Here is a 24,356-nt window from a genome sequence, read left to right on the forward strand (position 1 = left end):
TGAGTAGCTGCAGGGCCGGATTAATCCTAAATCAAAGTAGGCAACTGAAACTTTAATATACCTATACATTTTTTCTGCATATTTGTTGGCACTTAGCTATGCTATCCTATATACTAAAGTAAAGAATGTGATGCACGCCTAGAATCAGTCCATGAAAAGTCTGCAACGGATTTGATAGCCCACGCAGTGCACGTGTTATTTTAAACGTCAAACTTCTATGAAATTATGACGTTTAAATGACACTTGCACTGCGTGGGCTATCAAATCCGCTGCAGACTTTTCATGGTCCGACTCTATACAATTATTTATCTCGTACCACGTACACTCGTACCAGTGGCATGTATATACATCATACATCATCATAGGTGCTCTACAAAATTAATGTCAGGTATTCGTAGGCACTTCATAAAGCGGAGGCAACTGACAAAGATTATCATATACGGTAACGGCATAGGTTTTACCTGTCTTTAGTTTTATTCAATCAGATTCTATCAAAAAAATAAAAAATAAATTGACTCTATTCGAAGGAGTAAAATACTTCGACCGGCCAACCTCATCCCACCCCACATTCTACAACCATTCCTAATGTTTAAAATCGTTTAACTTTCATTGCACCGAGCCACGCCAGGCGAATCCAATCTAGCTTCAGAAGCAAGAAACCAATTTTGAAATGGCTCGAAAGCACCCAATACCATGCAAACACACAATGAAAACTCGTAAAAGATTACGTGATCCAGTAAAGTGCAACGATCATTTACAATGCACCATATGTCTTCGGAATAAGGTTTGAATTTGTACAGATATTAATCGTTGTCACTGCTCATTTGGCTTGACGCGTCCACACAATGGACAAAGGCTTTTTAGAGATTGTCTTCGTAATGAGAGAGCCTTAATCATTCGCGTAATGAGCGCTAAGGTAACGTTCCGTTGCTGGAAATACTGCCAATAACTTTGTCACAGTCTCAAAGTAAACCCAAGTTACATTAGCCCTAACCTCGACGTGTCTTTTTATTAACATCACCATAAGTTTAATTAGTAATATACCTCTGAACATCTCATTTCATTTACATGTCAAACATTATTGGTAGGTAAATTCCAAGTCAATCTTAAAATCTACTTACCAATCTACATATATCCTAAAATAAATGTCCTAACTTAAAATCTAAACACATTACTAATTGACCGAAGCGAAGCGAAGGTCTACGTTTTGACTCGGGCATTTTGCTTTCGTATGTCCGGATGTTCTCCTCTACAGGTCGCAATTCTTAACCGATTCTCATGAAATTTTGTGACCAGATTCTATGACTAAATAAAATTTTTTTGTCAATCCGGTTTTTGGAAATTTTTAAAAATGGCGGAGTCGCGATAGCTCGCGCCTAAACAAATAGTGGTATCGGTACCATACGAGTGTTTTCTTTTTGAGATATGTTTGTAGATTTAATGGCCAAAAATTCAGAACATTTATTTCGCTGGTTTCGGAGGTATTGAGATATTTAATTTTAACTAATTTTAATTTCAGAAGGAGTAGCTAAATTTCGTCAACCCATCTAAGAACTATTTGGCTCAGTTTGTAAACGTGCGCTTTTTCTGTTTGCACAGAGGGTCTGGGTTCGATCCCCGGTAATTATATGCTGTGATATTATAACTTTTTGTATTTTTTTACACATAAATTTCGTATTGTTTTTTTTTTAATTTACTATATTTAAAGCTCTTAGCACCATGTTATTTAAAGCTCTGCTCGCGAGGTCTACAGCTCACAGAGCCACTAGTATACCATTCTATTACTTACACTATCAGCCCCATCCCGACCCCCACCCAGCCCAAAAGTGCCAAAGATACTAGCGGCATTACCGCGCTGGATGGCAAAGCCCTAATTATATACCCATATATTCTACATGGTGTACCCTTGTTTTGCCGACAAACTTTTCATCGAATATTATTTCATCGACAACGATTCATCGAAACATTAGTACTAGTAATATTGTTTGGCGTTATTTTGTTCCATATACTATTTATTTCAATTTTTCTTACTGCGTAGAAATACTATTCAACGAATATTACTTGATCGCTAATTCGTTTCAAATTATTTTAATTGGTGCAACTACTAAACATTGCAATTCATTTGTTCGACGTATTACTTTAATAAATTTTTATGTGTCGTACTACACATTTATACATTTTTCTGTTGTAAGAATTTTAGATTTAGGTTAGGTTAGAACTGCGACCCCACACAGAAACGAACGCTATCAAAGTCGGTTTAGGTAAGATTAGAACTGCGACCCCACACAGAAACGAACGGCTATCAAAGTCGGTTTAGGTTAGGTTAGAACTGCGACCCCACACAGAAACGAACGGCTTTCAAAGTAGGTTTAGGTTAGGTTAGAACTGCGACCCCACACAGAAACGAACGGCTTTTAAAGTAGGTTTAGGTTAGGTTAGAATTGCGACCCCACACAGAAACGAACGGCTTTCAAAGTAGGTTTAGGTTAGGTTAGAACTGCGACCCCACACAGAAACAAACGGCTTTCAAAGTAGGTTTAGGTTAGGTTAGAACTGCGATCCCACACAGAAACGAACGGCTATGAAAGTAGGTTTAGGTTAGGTTAGAACTGCGATCCCACACAGAAACGAACGGCTTTCAAAGTAGGTTTAGGTTAGGTTAGAACTGCGACCCTACATAGAAACCCTAATAGCATTTTCTTGTAGGGATTTTGTTGGGCCTTTGTTTACGTATTAGTTGGGCAACCGTTATATTTGGCCGTACGATTTGCTGGAGGGCCCTCGACAAAGGCCTTCCCGAAGATTCCCAACAGAGGGCCATAAGAGTAATTTTTTCGTTGTGCCTATTTAAATAAATCATACAATTATTCAACGGTGGTGGTTTTGGTTGGGCCGTGGTTGGGCCTATACACATTTGTTTGATGGTTGGTTAATTGTTACATTTGGCCGTACGATTTGCTGGAGGGCCCTCGACAAAGGCCCTCCCGAAGATTCCCAACAGAGGGCCATTAGAGTAATTTTTTCGTTGGGCCTATTTAAATAAATCATACAATTATTTAACGGTGGTGGTTTTGGTTGGGCCGTGGTTGGGCCTATACACATTTGTTTGATGGTTGGTTAATTGTTACATTTGGCCGTATGGCTTGCTGTATGGCCAACTGCAAAAAAATAAAAAAGGGCAATTTTTTCGTTGTGCTTCTGTTTGCAAATTCAACAATTACCCAACGGCAAGTCAGGTAGGTCGGTAGGTAGTCGTGCACCAGGTTGAAGGCCCAACACAGCTTGTCCCACAAAGGGCCAAGATTGTAACTTTAACGTTGGGCCTTGTGTAGGATTCTTACAATACTACCGTAGGTAAATAGTTGTGTAATTTATAGTGTGCCTACAGTCTAATTATGTAATGGGCTTTTGTTTACGAGTCCTACAGTTACCCTACGTTAAGTAAGTGGTTGTGTAATACGACGTTGGGCCTTTGCTGATAAATATTACAATTACACTACGGTAGGCATTGGTTGTATCCACATGAAGGCCCTAAGGCTAGGCAGCAGTTGTTGTTAATCTTCTCTGTATCGTTCCAATTTTAGTATATGTACTGCCGAAGCAAGTACACTTACTATACACTCTAATTTGTATATATACTAACCGCACTTCGAAACTTCGTAAGCGAGATTTATGTTTTTTGAGATTTAAATTGAGAAAATGTTGGTAAAATACAATTTTTTAAATTTATGTATAAATTTTATAGTTATAGCTATTAGATTTATAAGTTACTTTTAAAAATATTATGATTATATCCGGAATAATCGAGAAAATAACTATAACTTCGATGTTTGGAGACAGTAACGCCATCTAGTGACGCCACAAGCAAACTCAACTGGTATTGTTGGGCATCAGTACCACAGCCAATGTTGGTAAATGCGATATTTGTGCTCACTGGGCCAACGAATGTTATCGTTGTTTAGCCACCGGTACCAAAATACACAAAGGCCCATTGTTAGGCGTCAGTGCCACAGCCAATGTTGGTAAATACGATATTTGTCATCATTGGGCCATCGGATGATATCTTTGACTAGCCAACGTTACCAAAATACACAAAGGCCCATTGTTGGGCATCCGTGCCACAGCCAATGTTGGTAAATGCGGTATTCGTCACCATTGGGCCAACGAATGTTATCGTTGATTAGCCAACGTTACCAAAATACACAAAGGCCCATTGTTGGGCATCAATGCTACTGCCAATGTTGGTAAATGCGATATTTGTCGTCATTGGGCCATCGGATGATATCGTCGATTAGCCAACGTTACCAAATCAACAAAGGCCCATTGTTGGGTATCAGTGCCACAGCCAATGTTGGTAAATGCGATATTTGTCATCATTGGGCCATCGGATGATATCCTTGACTAGCCAACGTTACCAAAATACAAAAGGCCCATTGTTGGGCATCCGTGCCACAGCCAATGTTGGTAAATGCGGTATTCGTCACCATTGGGCCAACGAATGTTATCGTTGTTTAGCCAACGTTACCAAAATAAACAAAGGCACATTGTTGGGCATCAGTGCCACAGTCAATGTTGGTAAATGCGATATATGTCATCATTGGGCCATCGGATGATATCGTTGATTAGCCAACGTTACCAAAATACACAAAGGCCCACTGTTGGGCATCAATGCTACAGTCAATGTTGGTAAATGCGATATTTGTCGTCATTGGGCCATCGGATGATATCGTTGATTAGCCAACGTTACCAAAATAAACAAAGGCCCGTTGTTGGGCATCAATGCTACAGCCAATGTTGGTAAATGTGATATTTGTCGTCATTGGGCCATCGGATGATATCGTTGATTAGCCAACGTTACCAAACTAAACAAAGGCCCATTGTTGGGCATCAGTGCCACAGCCAATGTTGGTAAATGCGATTTTTGTCATCATTGGGCCATCGGATGATATCGTTGATTAGCCAACGTTACCAAAATACACAAAGGCCCATTGTTGGGCATCAATGCTACAGCCAATGTTGGTAAATGCGATATTTGGCGTCATTGGGCCATCGGATGATATCGTCGATTAGCCAACGTTACCAAAATAAACAAAGGCCCATTGTTGGGTATCAGTGCCACAGCCAATGTTGGTAAATGCGATATTTGTCATCATTGGGCCATCGGATGATATCCTTGACTAGCCAACGTTACCAAAATACACAAAGGCCCATTGTTGGGCATCCGTGCCACAGCCAATGTTGGTAAATGCGGTATTCGTCACCATTGGGCCAACGAATGTTATCGTTGTTTAGCGAACGGTAGCAAAATACACAAAGGCCCATTGTTGGGCATCACTGCCACTGCCAATGTTGGTAAATGCGATATATGTCATCATTGGGCCAACGAATATTATCGTTGTTTAGCCAACGGTACCAAAATACACAAAGGCCCATTGTTGGGCATCTGTGCCACAGCGAATGTTGGTAAATGCGATGGTGGGCCAATACAAAATTAATGTTGGCTACGGAACGAACCTCATCCCAACGTTTTCCCTACCGTTGGCACCGTGGGCCCCAACGAAAATGCTACTAGGGAATGAACGGCTTAGTAAGTAAAATTATTGTTACCAACCTATTTGTAATTTGCCTAAAATTAAAATGGCAGCCTTGTAAAATTATATCTTCAAAATTAGAGCACATAGCTATAATCGTGCAGAGTGAGCCGACTGACGTGATTGCGTTTAGTTTCGATAACGAAATATTACAAATTGAAATAATTTTACGCGTAATAAATTTTATTAAATACAATCCAAAATTAAATAAGAAAACCCGTAAAGAAATACCACGATATAAACTATATACAAAATAACTCAAGTACCAATTAAAAGTCCCCGTTTTAAATTTACTAGTATCGATTCTTCGACGCAATAACTTGTCGATGAAATGAAAATACTTGAAACGTTGTCTTCGAAATAACATTCGATGAAATGTCTGTCAGCAATTCAAGGGTAAACCGTAGGGGAGAGGGGGGTAGCTATCACTGGAGGCAGCTTAGAACAAATGCGTTTAAAATGTATTTTTGATGCAATAATGATCCAAATCCATATTTTGGGCTTGCAACATCGACCCACACAACTGTCACCTGACATATTTGAAGTTTGACAGAACATGAACGAATCAGTAGCTTAGTTTGTTTTCGATGCTACCCGTTAGCGGTATTTGTGCAGATTTGTAAGGTTTCTCAGGCTGTATTTGAAGGAACTGGTCAGTGAAAGTTAATTTATCAGATAGAACAATCTATTATGTTTAGTGAAGAAGGATGAATAATCAAAATTTTCAATGTTTCTATAAAATAACGAAGTTTATTTTTTTAAGTAGGTGTTGGGGTAGTTATGAAAAATAAATAGGAGGCAGTTTTGAATAGCAGTTTGTTCAAAATTACCCCAGCCATAAGAAATGTTCATATCTGCCCCGATATTGACTGGCATTTAGGTATGTAAATTAAAACCGTAATAATATTTTAGTTATTTTAGTAAATGCTAATAATACATTTACCTAAATTCCATGAACTAAGTGGTTCGGTACTTATTACGTTTAGTCATGTTTAATATAATATTTATTAGAATTTTGTATTTAGGTAGAATATTACAAAATATTAAATTAGTATTCTATAAATAATTAAAACATTGCAGTTTATTGATTTATTTGTTAACAGGTAAAAATGGTAAGGAACTATAAAAATAAAGAAAATCAAAATATAATAAATACTCATACAATCCGCTGTTAAAACATTATTGGGGTAGTTTTGAAAAATGGTGTGCAAAACTGCCTCAAGGGGGCAGCTTTAGTAAGATTTCAATACTTTTCATAGGTACCCCCACTGAGGCACTTTTGAACACTCCAAAAAACATATGTGTACAAAACTACCCCATCTTTGTTGTAACTGCAAATTGTACGAGTAAACTGTTAACACGATTATTTCTAGTGACAAATTGTACCAAGTACAGATAAAAAAAACGCGTATATCTCGATATTATTGCCGTTACAGCCCATTTTTCAAATCTGCCCCATGTAAGTTCAAAGCTACCCACTCTTGGGGCAGTATCGAACATTATTCCTTGAGTTGCAAAAATCTAATTTGTACTTTTATCTTTAGCTTTATATATGTGCAAATGCAGTAATTACATAGGTTAATAACGTAAGTTGTTGTGTAAAGGCTTAAAACTGGTATCAATAGGTAATATTTGGAACTATGACAATTAATGTAAAAAGTGTACCAGGCTACCCCCCTCTCCCCTATAAATCTATAAAAGGCATTTTTCAATCGAAGAGTGTTATCCTCTACTACCACTACTACTACTAATACCTCTACTTGATCAACTAGATTTAATTTTTATCAACATATTTATTATCAGACCCCATTATCAGTGGTGAAATTTTATTGAAATGCAAAGGGTTGGCACTCCTCCTCCACCGTGCGGGTAAAATTCCGCAAGCTATTGGGTAAAAATACGCATGTGGGGTAATTGTATGCATCAAGAAAATTTCAATGGAATTGTCAATAAAATAAAGTTTAACGAATATTTATGAAATTGTCTGATCAATATCCACGTACTAGTCGTACTAATTTAACAATATTAATAACTATTAATACTTTACTTAAGATATTGTATAGTGCTTGATTATTGCTTCATAACTTGACTTAAATAAACTATAGAGGTCATAATTTTACATCAATAATGCGACGTGTGTCGAACTGCTTTCGCTTTGCGTCCGCAGGTCACGTGGTTCTAAAATATTGATCAGACAATTTCATAAATATTCGTTAAACTTTATTTTATTGACAATTCCATTGAAATTTTCTTGATGCGAACAATTACCCCACGTGCGTACTTTTACCCAATAGCTTGCGGAATTTTACCCGCACGGTGGAGGAGTGAGTGCCAACCCTTGCGTTTCAATAAAATTTCACCACTGATAACGTGGTCTGCTTATTATTGTTGTCTGTCACGTGACCGCTGGTCTATCTAGATAAGCAAATGTGAGTATCTAGTTTTTTGCATGCAACACCTACCTTACCATATACCTACCCACCTCAATGGTTTTCACGAAAAGTCACCACGGATCCACCGTGATATCGTCTCGATGCGACTTATAATATAAAAACCGGGCAAGTGCGAGTCGGACTCGCGCACGAAGGGTTCCGTACCATAATTAAAAAAAAAAACGGAAAAAAGCAAAAAAAAAACGGTCACCCATCCAAGTACTGACCACGCCCGACGTTGCTTAACTTTGGTCAAAAATCACGTTTGTTGTATGGGAGCCCCATTTAAATCTTTATTTTATTCTGTTTTTAGTATTTGTTGTTATAGCGGCAACAGAAATACATCATCTGTGAAAATTTCAACTGTCTAGCTATCACGGTTCGTGAGATACAGCCTGGTGACAGACAGACGGACGGACGGACGGACGGACGGACGGACAGCGGAGTCTTAGTAATAGGGTCCCGTTTTACCCTTTGGGTACGGAACCCTAATAATTTCATGCAATTAACGTTAAAAAATGTTGCTATACACATAGGTACGCCGATGCTAATCCGCCGGTGGTAATCTTTTCTTGAAAACTTATTTGAGAATAAGTACTATCCGGTGCTAATATTAAAACGGCTATGGCACATCACTAGTCGCGTAAACAAAACAGCAAAGCAAGCTTAGTGGAAATTTTACCGAGACTCTTCTTATTGGTCGGATATTTAAGGAGTTTCATTAAGAAAATGAGGGCCTCGTTAGAATGTCCGCGGATCTCAATGTTATACATTAAAAGATCTGATTATTAATATAAATTGTGCCGAAGGTTCTACCCCCGAAGGAGAAGAGATGAGATTTTGTTAATCTATTTTTAACGACATTAAAATGCTTTCTGGCTTAATTAAATATGGCCGTTTTTTTAGGCGGTGACATTTATTGGCCGACTTTCATTTTAATGACGCCAGATGACGCCCTAAGGGCCGCCATACACGGACTGCTTTGAGCAGTCAGTGCCAACAGCTTCAAGCGGTCGCCGTTGGGTGATCTGCAGTTTCAATACAAAATCGTCATTCGCAATACACGAACCGCTCAAGCAGTTGCAAATGCTTCGGGCGGTAGGCTGCGCGGTGAAATTTCATCATGCGGTCAAGCTGCAAAAGCAGTCCGTGTATGTTGATCACTGGGTTACTGCTCGAGCAGTCCGTGTATGGCGGCTCTAAGATGTCATCATAGATGGTAGGATGGTCGTCCCTGTGCCGTTTTCTGTGGTGAGGGACAAAACATAGGCAATGCGACACTATGATTGGTCGAGGTTATTTGTTGCCCACCATAAACCATACAAAATTTACGGGAAATAAAAAAAATGTGAGACAAGGACAAACAATAGTAGCGCTTTCTCTGCGACTTCTACTGAAAGATACATAAGACTATCTCGTTCGGTCAGATTCATGTACCTGTAGCTATGTCATAAAATTTAAGATGACCATGTCTTTTTATTTGACTTTTTCAGATTTTTTGATTATTGTAAAATTAGGAGGGAAAATAGATTTCATACAATTTTTTGAATGCTCCTAACTCTTATAATTATTAAAAATTCGAAAAATGTCAAACGTAATAGGGGCATAGCTGTGCTGGACATATTGCACACAGCCACAGAATAAATAATAGTACTACCGTACAGAAAGGACACTTCTTAATACAAAACCGAAGTTTGACAGCGATTCACTATCCCTCTCGGCTATTTAGGGTTGTCAAAATTCAAGTATTTTCTGTGGTCGTGCACGCAAAGGGACGTAAAGTTGTGTCAACCCTAATAATTGCTCGGAGCAATGCCGAGCCGAACGGAGCCGAGATAGCCCGAAAGGACGAGTGTCCCCCCACTAACACAGCTGTGTACCTACTGGTACTCCTAAACTTTTGAAGCACCCGAGCCCCGTAAGCAATTGGAATCACAGCTCTGCATATCTTTCACTCCGTTTGTTCATTGTAATGGTCTGAAATTGCCATTTTGAAACTTCGACTTTATTACCACGATTTAAAGTAGTAAATCACTCAGCAAGATAAACTGATGAACGTTGCAGTCTAAACCTACTTAATTCACGTCGGGCCAAATTTTCATTTATGAATGTTCTATTGCGGTCCGGAACGTATGGTACGAGCTGATACGGTAATATTACCATAAGCTTGGTAAATCATACCTGAGCTCGATTTGGACTTATCGATATCAATTTTATTTCATGATATCACTCGCATCGTATATCGCATCCCATTGGTATAACGGCTCAGCCACGATATTGCGCGAAAGGCGTCGGCGGCGGCGGCAATCATAGGTGGGAACGAAAGGTCCGATCGCGGTGTCTCGCTCCAACCTATGGTTGCCGCTGCCGCCGTCGCAAGTTACGCAATGTCGTGGCCGAGCCGTAAGATACAACGGCCATCTATTAGGCTTTAGTCGGTACCTAGTGACATAGTGACCCTTGCCTGCGATGCAGGAGGTCCCGGATTCAAATCTTGGTAAGGACATTTACGAGTATTTGTGTGTTCAATCAGTTCATCGCAGATTATTCCTAAGTTATGTATGTACGAGTAACGCATCTAAATCGGTCCATCCGACCATTCAGACCCACGATGCCAGACACAGACAGACAGCAGACATTGGCGTCAAACTTATTTTCTTTAGCCCTTTTCAATCCTTGAGATGTAGGCCTCCTTAATAATATCCTCAAACTTATAACACCCCTATTTTTGCGTCGGGCGTTAACTAATTAGTATCTAAATAGTCTTTATTAGTCTTAATACTCTTAATTAAGAAGCGCTGGTGGCCTAGCGGTAATAGCGTGTCAGCGTGCGTGCGACTTTCAATCCGGAGGTCGCGGGTTCAAACCCCGGCTCGTACCAATGAGTTTTTCGGAACTTATGTACGAAATATTATTTGATATTTACCAGTTGCTTTTCGGTGAAGGAAAACATCGTGAGGAAACCAGAATAATCCCAATAAGGCCTAGTTTCCCCTCTGGGTTGGAAGGTCAGATGGCAGTCGCTTTCGTAAAAACTAGTGCCTACGTCAATTCTTGGGATTAGTTGTCAAGCGGACCCCAGGGTATCATGAGCCGTGGCAAAATGCCGGGATAACGCGAGGAAGAAGGGGAAGTCTTTATTAACGATTGCTTATTTTTGCAGCGGAGTTCCGTTACCAAGCCGTCATCGTTGTCCACAAAGACTTGCCGATCAACAACCTAGACCAGCTGAAGGGGCTGAAATCTTGCCATACGGGGGTCAATAGGAACGTCGGCTATAAGGTAAGATATACTTTTTCATATCTCATGCTCTGAAAGTGGGTCGTTGTTGTTCTAAAAGGTGCGCAGAAAGTGATACGTTTATGCTCTAGCGCAGAAAAGTAGTGTACTCCTCTGCGTCCCCGTCCCACGAACAACTGGGTGGAAATAAAATGGAAAAATGCCTGTTGTACTTTTTGTATGTGCAATAAAGTTTAAAAATAAATAAATAAAGAATAAAAATAGTGTCTTTATTTCCTCGCTTGGAACAATTGGTAACTGTTTAATTTTACTAATCCCACGTTGATCCTTTTTTTATAAAAAATGATGTAAGTAAATTGTTAAAAACAATTTTTTCTTGTTTCTTTCGTTGAATTCTATTTACTCGATTTCGTAAGGCGGGAACCAACAGGAATACACCAAAAATATTTTTTTAAACCTTACACTTGCGTAAATTAGCAAAGGCAAAATCTTATACAGCCACAGTTAAACCTTTGTACGATATTAAATTGGTTTTTAAAGTTATTTAGCACTATATTCATGAAAATAAAATAAAATACAAGATAAAAATTTTGTTATATTATTAATGAAATAGTTATTTAATATTTAAAATACTTTTATTATGTTATTACGTGGTGCGGTGCACCAAGGTCGCGGTGCGGTCCGGTAGCCTGTTGCGGCTTTTAGAACGAAAAAGTATAAAATTAAAAAGTAAGAGGCAATCCCGCTGATTTTCATACTATAATGTACAAACCATTTTAAAATTACTGCAGTTTGTTAAAAAATGTGTATTTTCGTAAATATTGCAATCTAAATGATTTTCGCAAGGGGTTATTAATCTTTACACTTGTAAAGTCTCCGATTGCAAGTAAGTCCTAATGAAAAAAATCATGGCCGTAGGTCTATTAGGTACTTCAATTGCTGATTTTCCGAAATTGCCTTGTCTTGTTTGGTTTCCTCGCATTCGATATGAAAAGTAGAGTGTTTAACTCGGGTGAAAGGCACCATTTCCGTCTCGGACTATTGGCGCTCTCACTGCGTTCGAGCGCCAAACTACCTCGACAGAAATGGGTGCCTTTCAACCCTTGGTTAACAATCTACTATTCCTGAGGGCCTACCGCGAACCACGTTCGACGTGTTGCCTCCCTGTCACACATACGTACGAATTTACAAGTGCGACAGAAAGGCAACACGTCAAACGTGGTTCGCGGTAGGCCCCCTGTTAATGTTGTCCATCTGCTAGGGATTAGTAGCTCTAAAAAGATTACGGATCTACTTAGTCTTTTAGGAAAAAACCAGACAAGTGCGAATCGGATTCGCCCACCGAGGATTCCGTACAAATTTAACTTTTTTTTGTTTTTAGAAATTTGAGTTTTGAGATTTTTCCCTGTACTTGTATATGACGATATTACTTGCCAAATTTCATAATTCTAGGTCAACGGGAAGTACGCTATTCGTTTTGATTCCTTGAGATTGTCGAAATATAGGTACGTGTATTGTCACTCGTTACCATTTATTGTAGAAACCTTTTAAGGTTCCGTTTTAGAATTGTAAATGCAAAGGTATGTCAACGTCAACAAGTATTCAAACGAGTACCAACATTACATTTCTACAATAGGCATCAATTCCTCAAAGCTTCATAAATACAGCACGAAAAGCAATAAAGTGTTTCGTTTCACGAAGAAAAATGTTTCATCCTCGCTGATTGTAATTCAATCAACGACCGAACGGCATCGGCAGATCGGCACCGACACGACAGCCGAGACAAGTCGTATTAACGGTATAGAACGCTTTGTCGGAGTTCGAAAACCATTCGTCATTCGGTTAATTGCAAATGTGCTGACTGGGTGATATAATCGACTCTTTTGTAACAGAAGGAATACATGGAATTAAAAATGTTTGCTTCGTCATTCGATCGGATTTTATGGATTGTTTCGTAGGCCTACCCCTACAACAAGGCAAATATGAAAAATTTTCTGTATGAATGTTGGGCAAATACTTGGTTGTCAAAGGCTGAGCATAGTTAACGAACATTAGGTTAGGCTTTACCGGGCATCTGAAACCGTAAAGTCTGATGATGCTAAAAAAATGGTATGTCATGAAAATGAGACGCCTTTTCATTAAACATTAAGGTACCTACTTGACACGGTAGGTACAGTATCTTATGTTATGTTGGACTCAATAGTACGTGTTTCAACCGTAATATTAAGGCATTACGGTCCACATCTATCCATGCACTTTTTAACGCCACTGTACTCGTACATTCAAATCTATACTATAAGCTCGTTCAAAAGCAAGATTGTCCTCGTTGCTTTTTGTTGGGGCAAAAATCACATGCTGACATTCCTTAACTTGCCAGGCAATTAAAGGAGTTATTTATTTGTCTTATTATTGTCTTATTCGTATATAAATAAAATGTTTACTTTTGTCATACCTAAAAAGAAAAAATAATTAAAGGAGACCACAGGTCTAATACAGAATAGTATAACGTAGACATCCTTCCACAGATTCCACTAACCATGCTGATGAAGCGCAGCATCTTCCCCAAGATGAACGACGTGAACTTCTCCCCTAAAGAGAATGAGCTTCGCGCCTTCTCTAGCTTCTTCACCAAGTCCTGTATCGTCGGGAAGTGGTCACCGGATCAGAAGACCAACTCTGCTTGGAGTAAGTAGTGTCCAATGTCACATGCTCAAGTCAGTGCCAGCGAACGCATCGAACGACGTGAATTACTCCCCTAAAGAGAATGAGCTTCGCGCCTTCTCCAGCTTCTTCACGAAGTCCTGTATCGTCGATGGTCACCGGATCAGAAGACCAACTCTGCTTGGAGTAAGTATAGACAGTATAGTATCCAATGTCACATGCTCAAGTCAGAGCCAGCTAACGTATCTCACGACGTGAACTTCTCCCCTAAAGAGAAGGAGCTTCGCGCCTTTTCCAGCTTCTTTGCCAATATCTTTATCGTCGGGAAATGATCACCGGATCAGAAGACCAACTCTGCTTGGAGTAAGTAGTGTCCAATGTCACATGCTCAAGTCAGAGCCAGCCAACGTATCGAACGACGTGAATTTCTCCCCTAAAGAGAATGAGCTTCGCGCCTTCTCCAACTTCTTCACCAAGTCCTGCATCGTCGGGAAGTGGTCACCGGATCAAAAGACCAACTCTGCTTTTAGTAAGTAGTGTCCAATGTCACATGTTCATGTCAGTGCCAGCCAAAGTATCGTACCTACACTCCAAAAGTGGAAGAATGAGCTTCGCGCCTTCCCCAGCTTCTTCACCAAATTTTGTATCAAGTATCAAGTTTCGTAGTAGCATTGATAGAAAGTTTATTTCTCAATGCCGAAAGCATGTTAAGTAAATGGGTGCCAAAACTCGTAAGTATAGGTACCTACTGGATAATAAGCTTAATGAGCGCAAGTCACTTTGCAAGCCCCACACAGAAATAAAAAGAGGTACCTAATCACTGACGATTTATAGGCCCCAGGCGGATAATCAGCTTTTTAGTACAGCAATAACCACAGCCTTGTACGTAACTTAAGCCTGTCTAAAAATAGCGGCAGGTAATTCTTAGTTCCGGTCGTATATCCCGGAATTCCCGGAGTAAACTTTATGGGTGTCTGGGGCATGATTCTGCGTAGCCTCGTTACGGTGTGATCTCGCTAGGCACATATTAAACTGAATTAACCTTTAATACAGGATGTTTTTCAACCTTTAGCGAGATGATAATGTAGGTAGGACTCATATTGAACGATGTCACTTGAAAGACCATCAACAATTGTTTGTCATACTTCCTGATGTGCGGCTGGAAAATTACCAAAATTGCGAAATTTATACAAGGGAAAGTTTCGGAATCTTGTCTGGAGATAGAAACTTTCCGTTTCCAATAAGAAATCACTAAAAACTTTGAGGAAATTTTCCGCAACTTGCTCATTCTGTTGTTTTAATATTTTGAGTTGATTTGATTTGATCTTGGTCTTATGTTTCGGGAAGTTCTGATTATAAAATTTGGTCAATAATACGAGTATGTTTCTCGAGAACTACATATGGCTAAGGGTTGAAACGCACCTTTTATGTGAAATGGGAAATATACCTACTTGACAAACCATGAGTCCATGACTGCTGCCATGACAACTCCAAGCCCATGAAAATAAGAGTCAGTGTCGAAAAAATAAACTGAACTCAATATATTTCTGAAAGTCAGTGATAATTCTGTGGCTCACAATCAACCAACGCCACCACAACTCCTAACTGATATTATAATCTATAAGAAAAATCCTTTTTCAAAAGCGAAAGCTCCGACGTACACTTTGCTATAAGTATCCTTGTTACAGAGGCCCAATACAGCCAGCTATGTGCGTTATGCGAACACCCAGAAATCTGCGACTATCCTGACAACTTCAGTGGATATGAGGGGGCTTTACGGTGCTTGGCACACAATGGTGGACAGGTGGCTTTTACCAAGGTCATATACGTGCGCAAATTCTTCGGGGTAAGTGAACAAATTAGGTACTATACTTACCTACCTAGCCTTGTCTAACATGAGTACCCTACAGGCATGGAATCAGAGAATATAATACCATGGAATGGACTAAGATCATTATATAACCTTCATGAAACTAAAGACATCCTTTGCATCCCCTAATCTCCTCACAGACCAGTTCGTCGGTTCCTTGAAAATATATCAACCGGATTATTTGATCAGTCGTCACCGTCGTAGTTGTTAAAGAAATATACCGGCTGTGGCCTGTAACACGAGCAAATAATTAAAACATAGATTGTACTCCCCAAACGGTGACACTTTAGTTCTACAACTTTTAAAAATTATGAAGTATTTAGAGTCCCTATTTTTCATACAAAATAAATATTATCTTCAATGGACACCATCGCCACGCCATATCATTGTGATTGACGTTGCTTGTCACGCCTTAAACATAACAAAATTCGCAATACATTGCGTCTTAGAATAAAATTTAAAGTGTATTAAAAATCAAACCACAAGTTATTTTTAAAAGTTGCTGAACAAATGTTGGTCAGTATGAGGAGTACAGCCTACAGTTTAATTTTTTGCTCGTATTACAGGCCACAGGCTGTACTTATATAATCGCTTCTACCATCCTTAATACAAAAGACATAGGTCCACCGATGGACAGTTAAGAGTGTTGCTGTTTGTACATAAACTCAACTACTTCCATAAACCCCACCGTTTTGTCCTCAGCTACCCGTAGGAACCATTCCAGCCAGCCAGTCCTCCGAGAACCCCGACGAGTTCGCGTACCTCTGTGCGGACGGGTCCAAGGTTCCGATCCGGGAGAAGGCCTGCTCATGGGCGGCGCGGCCTTGGCAAGGCCTGCTGGGGCATAACGACGTGACCGCCAGTCTGACGCCGCTGAGGGAGAAGATAAAGCAACTCGCTGCTGCTGGTATGTATCGCCATCAGATATATCGGAGCGGCCAAGGTGTTCACAATATCTGAACACGCACTCTAACGCCCTGACAATAGAGGCTCAGTTTAGACGATATTTGTGAGCGCCTTAGCCGCTCCGATATATCTGATGAAGAATCATTAAAAAAATCACAAAACAGTTTAAAATGGGATTAAAATTCTTGAAAGCTGCATTAACGGAAAATGGTTGAAGGTAAATTGCTTTGCCTGGATGCCTGGTGCTTGCATGTGACGCAGAGGGCTGAAATACATACGACAACCGGGATATATGCAGGGTTGGGCAAAATACTGGCTTCCACGTATTTCAAATACAAATTAAAAAATACATTTTTAAAAGTATTTGAAATACCAAATACAAATTACTTTGGTGACGGGTATTTGAAATACAAAATACAAATTACAGTGTTTAAAATAATGTATTTCAAATACAAAATACAAAATACCTTTCAATTTTTTTGTTTAATCATTTAGTTTTTTTAACGAATATCCTTTCCTAAAAACTTATAGGGTCATTGCGCTAGTTTTCGTCCACTTGACGAAATTTGAATATAAACCTACATTGCTGCACAAATTTGGACTGATTTCAATCCTTAATGTCGAAACAATATCTGTCTACATATCAAAATTATGGACCAGACCAGGACTGGTCCATAAATTCAAAGTCGCTCAGCGAGCTACGGAAAGGGCTATGCTCGGAGTCTCTCTGAGGGATCGTATTCGAAATGAAGTTATCCGTCAGAGAACTAAAGTCGTCGACATAACCCACCGGATTAGCAAGCTGAAGTGGCAGTGGGCCGGTCATATTAGCCGTAGAACCGATAACCGTTGGGGTAGACGAGTTCTCGAGTGGAGACCGCGCATCGGCAAACGTAGCGTAGGACGCCCTCAGACTAGATGGAGCGATGACCTTCGCAAGGCGGCTGGCAAGAGCTGGTTCAGAGTTGCCGCAAATCGTGCTCAATGGCGTGCAATAGGAGAGGCCTATGTCCAGCAGTGGACGAGAGTAGGCTGATGATGATGATATCAAAATTATATTTTGCAAATAGTAAATTAAAAATGAAATATATTATTTGCTAATCCGTCAAGTAGTCTAAAACTAGAGCATGGACGGAAACTACTGCAATGACCCTATACCCTGGCTGTTGAAGAAAAGTTCCGCGCAGAATAGCTCGCGCATTGTATTTGCCCTCGTACAAGTCGTACATTATATTTAAATAAACGTTCCATTTTAGGATTATAGAATTTAATAAAATGTATTTTGTAGAAATGTATTTTGATGCTTGAAGTATTTGAAATACAAAATACAAAATACATGTGAGTGCAGTATTTGAAATACCAAATAAGTACAAAATACTTTTCCAGGTAGTATTTGAAATACAAATACAAAATACAAAAATGTATTTCAAATACATGTAATTGAAATACTGCCCAACCCTGGATATATGTAGTATAATTTGAAGAAATAAGTAGAAGGTCAGCACATACCTACAAAGGTTTCAACAAGAAAATTAGGTACATTACAGAGGTTTTATTAGGATCATTATCCAACTGTGTAGTCATATTTGGATTTAGATTAGAATTATTTCTAATTTTGTTGAGGTATTTTGTTATCAAGGGTGCGAGACCATTCGCTTTGCTGCAATTATAAAGGTACCCTTTTATTCAAGTTTAAAAACGGTTTCACTTACAATAAATACCCAAACACATTTATATTTACTTCGCGACGGATTAAAAAATAACTAACACAAACCTCAGCACTTCAGTAGCATATTTTACAATCAAGAGACAAAATAAAAATATTCGTCTACGCTGCATGACGAAATAAACCAAGTAAATAGGTTCATCTACCTGTGGATGTCTAGGTTTAATTTATTTGTCTGGTGCCGCAATACTCCATTCGGCTCGGACGATTTTCTGTAGTCATTTCAAACAAAACATTTAATTCGATATAGACATGCAAACCGTGGTAGATTTTCGTTCCACCTGTGACAGCAAATATGTTGTAGTTTATGTATTTAGGTAGGTATACAAGAATTAGAATAACTCACGTAATTAAATCACGTTAGACCGGGCCAGATTTTCGTTCCACCTGTGACAGCAAATATGTCGTAGTAGTTTATGTAATTAGGTAGGTATACAAGAATTAGAATAACTCACGTAATTAAATCACGTTAGACCGGGCCGGAGCTTCCGGCGCATCGTTTTCTATGGAAAGCATCACATGATCGCCTGTCATGTCATAGAAAAGTAGGGTTTGCAATATCCGCCCAGTTTTCGGATGCGGATATTTCGGATATTAATTATTTTACTATCCGGATATCCGGATAAAACGGATAATTCGAATACTTACTTTTTATTTAAGAAATCTCTCATGAACTCAATAAAAAGTGTAATATAATACAATTTTATACGTTTACAAGGCTATGTAACAGCAAGTATTTAAGCTATTTTTGGCGTTCTACCTTTTCGCCGATGCTTTTAAGTTGATGTGCAAGTGCAAACATACAGCTGATGTAACCGTGAGGTTAGGTTAGGTTAGTTAAGTTGGTACGAGTTATTGTGTTGAGTTGCCACGTGACGTGATAATGGCAAAATGCCATTAGGCAAAAAATTATACTCACCAAGAACTAAAATAATTTTCGGCAAAGATTTCTTACACAAGCTTTGATTGCTTGATTAGATATGGTCGAACGGGTGACACAAACTATATTTGCAATAATTTACTATGTTATGGCGATACTTCAACCCTCCATTTAATATTGGCAGTCTGCGCTGCGAAATTCATTTCTTGGTAGAGTTTTTGATAATATTCTAGAATCTATAAGAGAATCGAACATTTTCTAACTGTTAGAACAGTCTCTTATTGTTGAGATTTTACATTGCATTTAAAGTCAATCAAGGTTTCCATTACAGATTTATTCAAATCATCATCATTCAATTTAAGAGCTGGGCTCTTGTCGGTGCAGCGTGATGAAGTTTTCTCCACCTTGGTCGATCCGAAGCCAGCCCCTTAATGTCCTGGTACGACACGGCCCCTCATGCTCCTTTACTTGGCTCATATAACTCTTTCTTGGTCTTCCCCTCCCCCTCCTTCCATTTATTTTGCCTTCTATGATGTTTCTGATGAAGTGGTCGTGTCGTAGCACGTGGCCGATCATTTTTCCTCTTCTATATTTATTCAAATACAAAATGCTAAAACCTTCTTCATCATTCTGCTAAACCGTACTGCATTTGATCGGCAGTTTAATATCAACCGAAGTCTTCCTCCGTTGGACTCATTTTAGTTCTGTTCGCACTTTGTTAATAATGTATTCGGACGCTAACAATAATGACAGTGCATCACGTCACGTAATGTTTGACAGGAACACGGTACTCGTACACTCAAAGTTACTTTTACGGAGCTAGGTCGATCTGCATACGATTGTGGAAATAAGGGAGTAGACGGTAATCAAGGAGTAATGAATAAACAGTTTAATAACGTAAAAATGTATCCAAATAAATAAAATCAACCGACAACGTGGTTTACATTATAACTCTCAACGTTTTTAAAATAGTTTTCTTAAAAATTGTGTTATTCGAATTATCCATTTTATCCGGATATCAACTTAATCTAAATCCGGATACTAAATTGTACGGATATCCGGATAAAAGGGATATCCGGATATCCGGATTGCAAGCCCTATAGAAAAGTAAGCGCCAGAAGCTCCGGGCCGGACACGTGCCGGTTTAACGTGAGTCATCCTTCACGTACGATTTACACCGACCGGAGCGAGCTACCATGTAGCGGCTGCCATTTGGGCTCAGAAAGGTCGGTAAGATGCGTTTTACCTAATAAAACCTCTGTACTGTACGCTGTACGTAATTTTTAGTGTCCGACCGAAACATGTTTTTTTGCCGAAACCGAAACCGAAACCGAATGTTCGGCTTTGGCTCTAGTTTCGGCCGAAACCGAAACCGAAACTTTTGTAGACTTGTTAAAATCGTTAAAAAATGTCATAAAACCGCTTTTACACACATATTATGGGGCTGACAACACCCAATGTCCTTGAAATTGATGTTACTTAAGCAGTTTTTTAAGAAAATTACTAGAGTTAGACCAAGATAATTCTGCAACGATTTTGATAACACATGCAGTGCAAGTGTTACTTTAAACGTCAAAACTTCCATGAAATTATGACGTATAAATAACATTTGCACTAGTAGCACTGCGTATGCTATCAAAATCATTGCAGAATTTTCTTGGTCTAACTCTATTCATTCACCAGTCAAGCTAATATGTAGATACAGGGTCAACCAAAAAACCAACCAAAAACGCGAGCGCAGCGAGCGCGAAATTTTTTGTTAACAATATCGCAAGGCCGGGTACCGATCTTCACCTGAGGGGCTACCGCGAAAACCGAAATTCTCAAATTGCGGGGATCTTTCTCTTTTACTCCAATGAAGGCGTAATTAGAGTGACAGAGAAAAATGCCCGCAATTTGCGAACTTCGATTTTCGCGGTTATAGCCCTGGGCCTAAAAGTCCGAAGTGCCCCCGTGATACGAACTGATGAGGCGAACTTTCATGCGAAGTCAAAGCCGTGCTTCAGGCTTCAGGATAAGTAGTTAAGCACAGACTCCAACCAATGTCCATTGTATTAAAAAGCGAGACCGCAGGCCGAGCATGGCGCAGCGAGACCAAAGGCTAAGCTAAGTAGAGGACATGTGGAACACAGACCAATGGTAAATTGAGGTAAAAAGTGAGGCTAAGGTCGAGCATTCGTATGAAAAACTGTACTGGAGACACTTTTAAGGGTTTTTTCTTCGTTCTAATCAATAGTCAGCTGTTCAGCTTCGCAAAATATTAACTATTGAGAAAATCAACTTTGCGGCACTAGTTGAGCGTAGCCTTTAGCCTCGCTAAATTTGCCATTAGAGGTAGATAGAAAAATGAGTGAATAAGAGCGAAAAAGACATCGTTCGACTCGTGCCGAGCTGATACTCGGCCAACGGCTACGTGCGACAGTGCTATCTCATTCACTCCGATACAATTAGACAGTGTGCGCGTTATAGGTATTGACAGCCTCTTAAGACTGCGTCGACCGTCCAGTGGCGCTCTCATTAGTGGAATTGTGTTTTATAATAAACCAATTATAGTCCGGTGGCCGGCTGCATGAAACAAACCTCATCAAAAAATAGAATATACCTACCCTGTAGAGGTACCTGACATTTAGTAGCTTCCAACGCACTTGGTCGGCCTAGGCTTAACCTGGCAGATTTTGTACAAATGGCAAAAACGTTGGACAAAAATTCATCAAAAAAAACCTCATCGAAAAATAGAATGAAACTTGTATGGTAGTATACCCAGGGTTGGGCAGTATTTCAATTACATGTATTTGAAATACGTATTTGAAATACATTTTTGTATTTTGTATTTGTATTTCAAATACTACCTGGAAAAGTATTTTGTATTTGGTATTTCAAATACTGCACTCACATGTATTTTGTATTTTGTATTTCAAATACTTCAAGCATCAAAATACATTTCTACAAAATACATTTTATTAAATTCTATAATCCTAAAATGGAACGTTTATTTAAATATAATGTACGACTTGTACGAGGGCAAATACAATGCGCGAGCTATTCTGCGCGGAACTTTTCTTCAACAGCCAGGGTATAGGGTCATTGCAGTAGTTTCCGTCCATGCTCTAGTTTTAGACTACTTGACGGATTAGCAAATAATATATTTCATTTTTAATTTACTATTTGCGAAATATAATTTTGATATCATCATCATCAGCCTACTCTCGTCCACTGCTGGACATAGGCCTCTCCTATTGCACGCCATTGAGCACGATTTGCGGCAACTCTGAACCAGCTCTTGCCAGCCGCCTTGCGAAGGTCATCGCTCCATCTAGTCTGAGGGCGTCCTACGCTACGTTTGCCGATGCGCGGTCTCCACTCGAGAACTCGTCTACCCCAACGGTTATCGGTTCTACGGCTAATATGACCGGCCCACTGCCACTTCAGCTTGCTAATCCGGTGGGTTATGTCGACGACTTTAGTTCTCTGACGGATAACTTCATTTCGAATACGATCCCTCAGAGAGACTCCGAGCATAGCCCTTTCCGTAGCTCGCTGAGCGACTTTGAATTTATGGACCAGTCCTGGTCTGGTCCATAATTTTGATATGTAGACAGATATTGTTTCGACATTAAGGATTGAAATCAGTCCAAATTTGTGCAGCAATGTAGGTTTATATTCAAATCTCGTCAAGTGGACGAAAACTAGCGCAATGACCCTATAAGTTTTTAGGAAAGGATATTCGTTAAAAAAACTAAATGATTAAACAAAAAAATTGAAAGGTATTTTGTATTTTGTATTTGAAATACATTATTTTAAACACTGTAATTTGTATTTTGTATTTCAAATACCCGTCACCAAAGTAATTTGTATTTGGTATTTCAAATACTTTTAAAAATGTATTTTTTAATTTGTATTTGAAATACGTGGAAGCCAGTATTTTGCCCAACCCTGAGTATACCTGACCTTGAGGACAGTAAAAAAAAAGTGGTCGGCCTCACCTTAGCCTGGCAGTTTTTGCAGTCCGACCAGATTTATTGGGTCACGTGAGAGCTACAATTTACCTCATCGAATAATAGAATGAAACAAACGGATTATAATAGCTAAAATAAGCCTGTTGACGTATGTCTTGGTCGGCCTCACCTTAACCTGGCAGTTTTTGCAGTCCGACCAAATTTATAAAAAAATCATCAGAATTTTTTTATCGAAAAATCGTATGAAACTGGTATGGTACGATGGCTGCCTTTGAAGACAGTAAAAAAAAAGTGGTCGGCCAAATCCTGTGTTGGCAGGTTCCTGTGTCCGACCAATTTTGTGGTACCACGTGAGAGCTACAATTTACCTCATCGAAAAATAGAATGAAACAAACGGATTATAATAGCTAAAATAAGCCTGTTGACGTATGTCTTGGTCGGCCTCACCTTAACCTGGCAGTTTTTGCAGTCCGACCAAATTTATACAAAAATTATCAAATTTTTTTTATCGCAAAATCGTATGAAACTTGTATGGTACAATAGCTACCTTTGAGGACAGTAAAAAAAAAGTGGTCGGCCAAATCCTGTGTTGGCAGGTTCCTGTGTCCGACCAATTTTGTGGTACCACGTGAGAGCTACAATTTACCTCATCGAAAAATAGAATGTAACAAACGGATTATAATACCTAAAATAAACCTGTTGACGTATGGCTTGGTCGGCCTCACCGTAGCCTGGCAGTTTTTGCAGTCCGACCAAATTTGTGGTACCACGTGACAGCTACAATTTACCTCATCGAAAATAGGATGAAAAAAAAACGGATTATAATAGCTAAAATAAACCTGTTGACGTATGGCTTGTTACGGACGGCTTTCATAAATTCAATGTGGCAGTGTGCGGCAGAATCCACTTGCATCAAATTTGATACAACACATTGTGGCTGGACATTAAGAGATGAAATGTATAAGATCAAATGGTTTGAAGGACACATAACGCCTTTGCGATAACAATAGATAAGTCGGAGTCTGGGGAAAGTTCGTCAGACTTCGACTCCGAAGATGATTATGATTAACAGTAATTATTAACAATAAAAGGGT

At 39.2% G+C, this 24,356-nt stretch overlaps 1 protein-coding gene across 1 annotated transcript in view; it reads left to right on the plus strand.

Annotated features, from left to right (window-relative positions):
• Window positions 1-24,356, plus strand: part of LOC134794204 (transferrin) — a 57,567-nt gene that overhangs the window by 12,883 nt on the left and 20,328 nt on the right. The window contains exons 4-7 of the mRNA XM_063765950.1: window positions 11,187-11,305; window positions 13,789-13,948; window positions 15,613-15,770; window positions 16,497-16,701. Coding sequence (XP_063622020.1) covers window positions 11,187-11,305; window positions 13,789-13,948; window positions 15,613-15,770; window positions 16,497-16,701 — 642 coding nt within the window. The remainder of the gene's footprint in view (window positions 1-11,186; window positions 11,306-13,788; window positions 13,949-15,612; window positions 15,771-16,496; window positions 16,702-24,356) is intronic.

Source organism: Cydia splendana, chromosome 10 (genome assembly GCF_910591565.1).
Source record: "Cydia splendana chromosome 10, ilCydSple1.2, whole genome shotgun sequence".
Taxonomy (NCBI): Eukaryota; Metazoa; Arthropoda; class Insecta; order Lepidoptera; family Tortricidae; genus Cydia; species Cydia splendana.